Below are 9789 nucleotides of genomic sequence, written 5' to 3'. Positions count from 1 at the left end.
GAAGAGGGCCTTCAAACGTGGCCTTAGTGGTGAAGAGAGGAAAGGTGGGGAAGATGACAATGATGATGATGAAAATCATGAGGGCCTGTATTAGACTTGACTTCATAGCAGTGCACAAGCAATTTGAAAAGGGAGAGCAGCATAAGTATCCATTTTTTACGCCAAGGTATAAAAGTGGTTTTTTAAATGTTTGTAGATGAGTATTGATTGCATGGTTTTTATGGCATTAGTCTTGTAAAAAATATTTTTTTTAAATTGACAATGCCTTTATCCCTTATAATAAATGGGTCACGTGTCAATGTAGTAGCAAGCATGATGAGGTAACACTTCCCATGTCTACCTTGGTTGAGTTCATCCCTGGAAAAGAAGTTCTAGATTGAACAAGCTATGACTTACTCTTGTGGATGCTATACCACTCTTTGCATTCCAAGTGGTGGTGGATGGGGGTTGGCTCATCACCACGTGCTTGCCAGACCATATGCTTCATGTACAAAACTGGGTCGTGGAGAATGGATTCATATTGTATCAAACCATGATGGTGTACACACATTGTGGGTATATGCAAGAAAACATCAAGAAAAAGGTAGGAAAAGTCGTTTATGTAGAAATGTAATGTCAAAGACTGCACAATATTGACCACTTCATGTGTTGGTGGTGACAGATGAGTTGGCTTGTAATGGCAATGCTCCAATGCCAAGGATTCAAGACCATGTACTTCAATAGAAGCAAAGCAGAGAAAGCACTTTGGGAGAAGATTGCCATCCACTAGTCCAATTGGGTAAGAGAGTGTGACTTTGACTCCTCCAAAATGACAAGGGTTGGATGCAAGTATGTTCGAGGTGGTGCAAAGTGACAACCGGACTTGAGCAGGTGATTGTACCTCATGCTCCTTGCAACCAACACCATTCATGGTTAGTTAACAAGTGAGAATCTGGATTGTAGGTTTTTATTTTACTCCACACACGAGGGGGATGTTGTGATTGATGCATTTACAGGCATAGGCAACATGGCACATACATGCATAGAACTAGGGAGGCATTGTCTTTCTCTAGAAGCAAATGATGTCATGGATGAGTACTTGAAGCCCATGGAATGCCCTTAGCCAAACACAAAAGAGAATGATTGACTATGTAGATTTTAAGTGTACTTGCACTCTTGTAGTCATCAAAGTACATGGTTGTGTAAGTATGTTTATTTTTTGGTCGAGCACAATACTAGCCACGATATGTCTAAATAGGCCAAAATTCTTCTATAATTTAGCAAATATACCCTACTAAATTTGTGCCAAATTGCATGAGCTTGAGTTCCTATTTAGGTAGAGTTCATAATTCACCAGCTAAGCTTTGTCTTATTTATGATCTTCTTTGATGACTTCGAGTGAAGTCTAAGTTTGATGACTAGACCTACAACACATATGGTGACTTATAGAATTGCCTTTTCTAGAGAGGTAAAGCTTGAGCTTTCCATCGTGTTTTTGGCACTGCTAAGTCTATCAAATAAATTTTTTATATGGCCCTCAACTCATACTCTGTATTAAATTTGAAGAAACTCTTGTAATACTCCACGCTATCAACTTCATGAATTTTCAGCCTAGAATGTCTCTATGCACAATTACCTTTGTGCACTTTTAAAAAGAAGCTAAATCATGTATACAAAATCTGCTAGATTTCATGGGTGACAAGCTTGAATTTTGTAGAATGCAATATAAAAGCTCATATGCTTCCTTTGTACTTGGACTATTGTTTACCTCCTTAACATGTGCGTTGTGGTATGGACAATCATTGTGGGATTTGGATTTGGAGGCTAGGTCAATATAACTAAATTTGTACATCAAACCAACTCTTTTGGCAAAGTGCTATCAGTCTCTCCATCTTGCTACAACTCAACCACAAATTTAATGCAGCCACCACCTAATACCAGGGATCACCTTGAATGTGGCATTTTGTCAAGGGCAAGTTGTGCAACGCATGAAAACTCTCCTGCAACTTTCCAAGTAGCTCAAATGAGCGATTTCCACTAGAATCATACAGGGACACTGCTGTATTTCAAAGCTACTTAAACTATACATCGATGACTTTCAAATTTTTACCTACTTTATCCCTTTTAGACCTCACTCCAAGTCATGAAAGTGTGTAAAGCCTATCTATGGGACATAAGGGTTTTTATAGAATAGTAGAGAGGTGAAACTTGAGCTTTCCATCTTGTTGTTGGCACTGCTAGGTCTGTTAGACAAGATTTGTATATTGCCTTCAATTCCAAATATATATTAAATTTGAAGATTTAAAGAACCTTGTGAAATAGTCCACACTATCAACGTCAGGAATTTTCAACCTAGAATGTCTCTATGCAAAATTGCCTTTGTGCACATTTAAAAAAAAGGTAAATCATGTCTACAATATCTACTAGATTTTTAACTGGTCGCAACCAAGCTTGAATTTTGTAGAATGCTATTAAAACCCCCCCAATTCTTACTTCATACCTAAACTACTGTGTACCTCCTTATTATCTTTGTTGTGGTGTGGACAATCATAGTAGGATTTGGATTTGGAGGTTGGGTCAACATAACAAACTTTGTACATCAAATCAACTTTTTTGGTTAGTTTGCAAAGTGCTATCAATGTCCCCCTCCTAGTCCAACTCCACCACAAATTCCAATGCATCCACCACTTGTTGTGCCCAAGGGATCACCTTGAATTTAGCATTTTTTCAGAGGCAAATTATTGGTTTGGATGGTGCTAGCCTAAACTTGCAAAAACACAAACACTTATGTGGATGACAGTCACTCAAAGTTTGGCCTACATTATGCTTGCTTGCCTACTATGCTAACCTAAACTACCGAAATTTCCCAAAGTATTGTGACTAATCACCACAAAATTTCTGCAAGAGAAGGTAAGTACAATTGTCATGCTCTTCTAAAAATGGAAGGTTTCATTAATGGAGAAGAAGTTGGTTTGCATGATGATGGAGTACTCATGACTTAATTTCAAAAGGGCGTTGTCATAATTGAAGTTAGAGTGACACCCTTCACATTATAAAGTTTTGTTTGCATTTACAAGAAATAAAGTACAATTGTACTAGAGAGATCATGAATTTGGAGATCTCATTTAAGCATTATAAGAATTTGCAAGACTTCGTAGTACCACCTCTACAAGTAGTTGACATTATCTTAGGTATGCCTTGGTAGCTTCAATATAATCCTAAGATAGATTATGATTTGGGAAGGATAACCAAGAGTTATGTTTGAAACCATCAATGAAGATAGAGATTAGTCATTTGCTCCACCAATAGACAATTAGAATATAAGAGAAAACCTTTATTTTGGTGAATATAGTTATCGTTAATCAATCCTAATACCAAACCCACTCACAAAAAATGATATCTAACTTCTTTGTGAATGCATCGAACGGTTGAACACTTGAAGAAGTTTTAGAGATTTTGGTTTGACGGCATGTGCTTATATTTTTTGATGAGAAAAAAAAAGGGGTTGCAAAGTTTGAAATATGTATCTTTCTTTGTGGTAGTAATTCCAAAGCTTATTAATTGTAAACGCAAAAAATCTTGACAAGCAAGTTTGATGAATTGTGTGATGCAATAGGGCAAATCTTGATCATTAGGAAACCAATGGTTGACTGCAAAAGTTGCCACTTTGATCCTGGAAGTTTGAAGGGGGACAAGGAGGAAACATTAGAGGCTCTTAAAATGTGAGATTAAAAAATGAAGAAACCTGGATGGCTTCTCTAGACATTGAAGGGTACGGGTGTAGATGATATGCATGAATCTACTATGGTAGGTGAAGCTAAATGGTTCACAAGACAAACAAAAATGCACGATAAATTACAAGCTCTTGCAATGATGGCATAAGTTTTACATTTGTATGAGCTTAAGACAAAAAGAATGGGTAGATGCTATGCAAGGGGAGTACATGGTTTCTTGTGTATTTGGCACAAGGGACCAAAACCATTACTTGCAATGGATATACAACTAACATATATGCAATTTAAACTATACATGCAATCTTCATTGCATAACATGGTTAACGAGCAAGAACCCCACTTGCTTTTTGAATATAAGAATAACATGCATTGATACATTGTCACGACACGATTTTGTAGTCTAGAATGTATTAGGCTAGCATGATCAAATGTAATAATTAGAAGGTACGCTAGGTAGGTTTATAGGGCTAAATGCCAGATTGATAATGTATTGGATATGCTAATTGATTAATATAAATGGTGCACTCACACATGTAGGTCCTAGGTTAGGAATGGGTAGGAATGCATGGGTATGCATTAATAAATGGTAGGCATAAAGTGTCATAGGCTAAGGGTAGAATAATGGGGTAAGCCCAATGGATGGATCCCAAGAGGCATGAGAGGTTGTAACCACTCGTATGCATGGAATGTGTGCATGAGGCATTATGCATTCATATGTGGTTTGTGGATTGCAGGAGCATTCTAGAGTGGGCACTCCTTGCACCCCATTTGGAGGGCTAATGCTTTTAAAATTCTGCATCATTCTTTCACACATGTGCATCCTCCAACAAGTTCGTGACAAGTGGTATCAGAGCAGGGATCCTCTGACTGTGTCAACCTGTCATGAGGAAGTTGCCAAAGATACTGACATCAGTGTGACATCGGTGCACAAAGAATTCACCAGGGGGCTTTCCTTTTTCCCTCTTTGAAAGTCAAATTTTTACAAAAAAGAACTTTGTCTTTTGTTAATAGGGGGAGACTAGACTCTGATCTTTATTGATTGGGGGATCGGGGGTAAATGATTAAAGGAGGGAGGGTGCCACCCAACACATGCGGGCAGCCAGTCAGTTTACCCTCCCCTCTTAAATTAGGGGAGGCTTGTAAAAAGTCTACCCTCCCCTTCCTAGTCGCATAGTCCCACCGTCGGCTCTGCTGCGTGGCGCCGTGATCTACACTGCATTGCACGCCATGATCAATGTCGTCATCATGAAGGCATCGTCAACAGTGCCAATATGCCTCTACCTACACTTTTGCGAGCTGCCACCGTCAGCATTTATCGCGTGGCACCGTGAACTGCGCTGCCATTGCATAGGCACCCCATCAGCTAGCTATGGAGCCTCAGACCGCCGCCACCTACCTTGGAAGCTGAGAGATAGAGAAGAAGAAGAAGAAGAAGAAGGAGAGAGAGAGAGAGAGAGAGAGAGAGAGAGAGAGAGAGAGAGAGAGAGAGAGAGAGGGGGGGGACCCACTTGAACACTCCTAACATTTTTAGCAAACCATCTAACACATTCGAACCAAGGGCCCGAAACAAATGTAGATACTACTTTGTCATACCAATCTAGAGCCCAATTACCCACACGAACACTTGTAGCATTTTCAGCAAACCATCTAACACATTGAGACCAAGGGCTCGACTATTTAACATTTTTGGAAGCCATTTACACAAGGCCTGATTTTTAACCTGAATATCCGGCATTCCCAAGCACCCTTTCTTGGGCAACTTTATAAAATCCCATGCAATATAGTGTGCCTTTCTTTTACCTTCATCTTTTGCCCGTAGGGCTCCCAGAGACCTGATAATGGTACCCCTTTCCACCCATTTGATGGGGAGGTCCCTCTCCCAATCCTGCATCAGTTTAGAGCTCACTCTAATCCCAAAAGACTTACTCCAACTACACAATGACCTAGAGGCATCATAGAAAATATTCAATAGTTTCACACACAAGCGGATGGATGAAAATATATTCATTTAATGCCTAATGTATGTTATGTATTACAAGGTGGCTTGGTGGTAAGGTTGCAAGAATCTAATAGGTGCGTTCAAGGGTTCCATTCCCGCTGATGATATATCAGGCGATTTTGTTGCACGATTCAATTTTTGATTGGTGGACTGAGGCGGACACATGTTGCGGGCGAGCTTGGGATGTCGGACGTCTAGCCTCGAAAAGGCGTTCGTGACTCAACTGCAACGCGAGAAATCTTCCCACCCATCTGGCCTTGTGTGTGAAATGCACTTTCATGGGCTCCTGAATTTCATTGGAGGAGAGACCTTTTTTGGTATGCCAAAGGCAAATGCCTAAGCGTTTGTTTTGCCTTTCTCTATCTATGGGGATTGTGCAAGGGCCTTAAATGGATGCTATTATGGAAGGATAACCTGAGAGGGGATTTAAGGGTTGTCCATTGTGGAAAGATAACATGAGAGGGATTTAAGAGTTGTCCTAATATAAGGGTAAGGTTGTCAAATCTCCTAATCTAAGGGTGGGGTTGTCCCATCTCCTTTGGCATGTGTGGGCAAATGTGTGTCAACCCAACCTAAGCAGCTCTCAACGACGGTGAGCAGTTCACACAAACTGCTCAAACCAATGTTTACGACTGGGTGCAATCCTCTTCCTCCTCCGCAAAATCAGGGTAAGAGGCATTTCCTGTGTATGCCAGGGCTGGCAAATATGCAAAGCTCCTGGCAATCACTAGCTTAGCGTGACGTGAGTCCCCATGGAGGGTGATTACCATACTTCAAATACTTGTTTACAAGTGGATTCGTATGCATGCGAATCAATGTCAAGCTTTTCCTGGTTCAACAGGATGGATTTAGAAAATGAAGGCCGTAGCCCTTGAATGCCTGGGTGGAGAGGGAAAATATTAGGCTCCATCGGGGCACCTGCAACGCCGCAAGAAAGTTGGGGCTGGATGGAGGAGCGCAAGAGACGCTGGCATTTGTGGGCATTTTTGCCATATTTTGCCATCATGGGAATGAACTGTAAGCAAGCCGTAATTGGCTCGTCAAAGAGCGCCGTGGGACCCGACTTTGCCATGAGCTGTCTCTCTGGCAGAGCCCGGTGTCCATTCGAGTCACCGTAGTCTCATTGGACGGCCTCAACACCTGGCCCATGCCGCCAAGTCACTCCCAAATAAACTGCGTGGATTCATACCCAATTAGACTCACAAGGGTTTGGGGTTTAAGCTATGGAGCCGCAAAGCGAGAAGAATGAAAGGGGAGCGCCATAGGGCTGGGATTTCAGTTATGGCGTATCAAGGATGAAGTATGAAAGGGGAACACGGAGGAAAGCGCTGAGACAGAGACTGTGTGTGCCCACTGGTTTCATCTGCTTTCAAATTACCCCGAAAGACCTTTTATAGTTTTTAAAGAAGAAATGGTGAAGCATCAAGCATGAAGAATGAAAGGGGATCACGGAGAAAAGCGCCCTCATGAGAGACAGTCGTTGTGTGCTCACTCATTCCATCTGCTTTCAGAAGGACCCCAAAAGACCTTTCGTAGTTTTTAAAGAAAGAAATGGTCAAGTATACACTTTTGTCTTCATCTCTTGAAGTGTTTGCCTCTTCAACTTCCCGCAGAAGGGTGTGGGGCGGACGCCCTGCCCGGGTTGACCCGTCATATTATCTGTTATGTTTGAGGAAGATAGCCACTGCTTCAAGCTCCTTTTTTGAACAAAATGTAGACCTTCCTTTCGACATACCCTCAAGAAAGAAGAAGCCTTTTCTTACACCATTGACAGAGATTATCAAGAAAACTAAGAATAATTCAGAAGGGAAACCTTTACGGCCGCCAGAGAACGGCTTACTAGTTGAAGGATTGATTCCTGTTGCCCATGATACATTGAAAGCAAGAGCCATTCTCATAAGCGGTGCTCAGTCATTATTGAAGGCTTTTCCAGTCAAAACTTGCAGGTATGGGCCTTTCAAGAATGAGACGCAAACGTCTGCAATTTTTTAAAGCAAAGTTCTCGTTTGCAAGAAATACAGCAATATTACGTAGTAGCTCTAAGCGCGGTAGAATTTGGGTGCAGGTATTGCCCTGAAGTCCATGTTGGTCCTATAGGGCATCAGATTGCTAGTTGTCAAGGGCGATACAATGGTCCTCGACATGGCCGCCATGACTGGACCGCTGGGGATATTCATGATATACTTCCTTCTATGAATACTTTCCATCTTTCGGACAGGTTGGCAAAGCCTATTACTCATGAAGACAGACTTAGGATTAATAGATTGCCTGCAGTTGTAGAGCTCTGCATTCAGGCAGGGGTCGATGTTCCTGGATATCCAATAAAGCGAAGAACGCGACCAGTGTTAATGATTAGAAAGAGGCCTATGGATTTTGATGACTTGGATATTGATGAAAGATCAAGAATGGCAAGGGCAAAGAAATATGTAGAGATTGCTGTCTGCTCCTCTGAGAGTAATGATACCATGGAAATTTCCTCTATGAATGCGGTGGAGATTGCCAAATTGGCAGACAAGACTTTGAAAGCATGGAATGCAATGCGAAGGGGAGCAGAAAGATTGATGGCTAAGTATGCTGTGCAAGTCTGCGGGTATTGTCCAGAGGTGCATGTGGGGCCAAAGAACCCTAAGACAAGGGATTGTATGGCCTTTAAGCATCAAATGAGATCAGGCCATCACGGTTGGCAAGAGGCATCCATTGATGATTTGATCCCACCCAAGTATGTATGGCATCTCCGAGACCGTACCGGACCTCCCCTGACTACTGAGCTGAGGGTTTTCTATGGAGTGGCTCCTGCAATTGTTGAGCTGTGTATGCAGGCAGGAGCAGCTATACCTGATAGATATAGACCCGTTATGCGGCTTGATGTTGTTATACCAGATATGAATGAAGTTGATAAAGTTGCCTGACCATTGTCTCTTAGGCAGAAGGGGGACAGGGTTGGTGGTAATTCTCTCTCTCTCTCTCTCTCTCTCTCTCTCTCTCTTTTTGGAGGCTCCGCATGCCACATTTTTTGTGGTAACATACAGCTGGGGTTATGAAAAATGGAAAACTTTTCTGAGAAGCGTGTCTTCGAAGGCTATTGGTGTCATCTGCAATCCAAGTCTTCCTTTTCTTTGGGTGGGAATTTTAAAAGAACCTTCTTTCTATTCATTGCAGCTGCTTATGGGGTTTACAGCAGATATCTCGGATTGTTGAGTTATTGCTTCAAGGGTATGCTACCCACAGTCCAAAGTTTGGACAAACCTATGAGGAGGGACTGGTGCTTCCATCTGTTTAGATGGGTGATACAAGTTAGGAAATACGAAATTTCTGAGATATAATAAAGAAGCTTGCCTAAGAAATATGATGTACAATGCTCACTATTTTTTATTGCTGCTTGCTGGGATTATACAAATCTTCTTTTCTTGTACATGGTCCCTTTTATTACCGTAGCAAAGAGAGGTCAATCACTCGTGGTCCCTTTTATTATGTACAAAAGAGAGGTCAGCTCTACTACTAGGGGTTATTCCATTGTTGGTAGGAGAGCGCAACTCAAAAGCCTATGGTTTGAGTGTGTGGAAGCATTTGATGCTATCTATGCTTTTTCTAAAACTACAAAGCACAGCTTACTCTTTCTTTTTTCGACACGTATAGACACCTGTGATTTGACTTTGATTTCCAGACACTAAGTGTGAAATATTTGATCCTATCTATGCTTTTATCTAGAACTAACAAACACAGTTTGGTCTTTCTTTTTTTGACATGTATAGGCACCTGTGCCTATCCATTCGGGCATCCCATTTGCAATAAGTACCCTTATTAATAGGTTTCTTCCTCCACCATCTTTAGAAATCACCTTCGTGATCAACTCTTTAGCATCCACTTCATTCATCCATAAAGGGTTTGTGTTAGTCCCCCCTTTGCCCCCCCCATGCCTATTTGGATGTCAAGTATCCTTGCATTGCAATCCACTACTAATAGCATGACATCACCTTCTTGTTTGTCTACAAATTGATCTTTTATACTTTCTCTATGTTTCACACACACACACACACACATATGCTTCTTGTTCTTTTTTTGGAGAAACATTTCACA

General features: G+C 41.4%; 1 protein-coding gene across 1 annotated transcript; it reads left to right on the top strand.

The window, feature by feature from the left end:
• Positions 1-6929: 6929 nt before the first annotated feature.
• On the top strand, positions 6930-9044 carry LOC147886184 (APO protein 2, chloroplastic-like). Its single transcript, XM_087395607.1, has 2 exons — positions 6930-7658; positions 7778-9044. The coding sequence occupies exons 1-2, from the start codon at positions 7264-7266 to the stop codon at positions 8619-8621; spliced, it is 1239 nt and encodes a 412-aa protein (XP_087251733.1). The 5' UTR covers positions 6930-7263; the 3' UTR covers positions 8622-9044.
• The last annotated feature ends 745 nt before the right edge of the window (positions 9045-9789 follow it).

The sequence above is a fragment of the Dipteris shenzhenensis genome, chromosome 24, assembly GCF_047967505.1.
Source record: "Dipteris shenzhenensis isolate YYH24624 ecotype China chromosome 24, Dip_SZ_1.0, whole genome shotgun sequence".
Taxonomy (NCBI): Eukaryota; Viridiplantae; Streptophyta; class Polypodiopsida; order Gleicheniales; family Dipteridaceae; genus Dipteris; species Dipteris shenzhenensis.
Note: the sequence above shows the minus strand (reverse complement) of the source record. Positions and strands in the feature narration are given on the sequence as shown.

Bases quoted from the DNA above. Each gene is read 5' to 3' on its own strand.
- LOC147886184 (XM_087395607.1), top strand. From the start codon at position 7,264: ATGGTCAAGTATACACTTTTGTCTTCATCTCTTGAAGTGTTTGCCTCT. The intron at 7,659-7,777 runs GTATGGGCCTTT...ATTTGGGTGCAG, and splicing joins TTTCCAGTCAAAACTTGCAG to GTATTGCCCTGAAGTCCATG.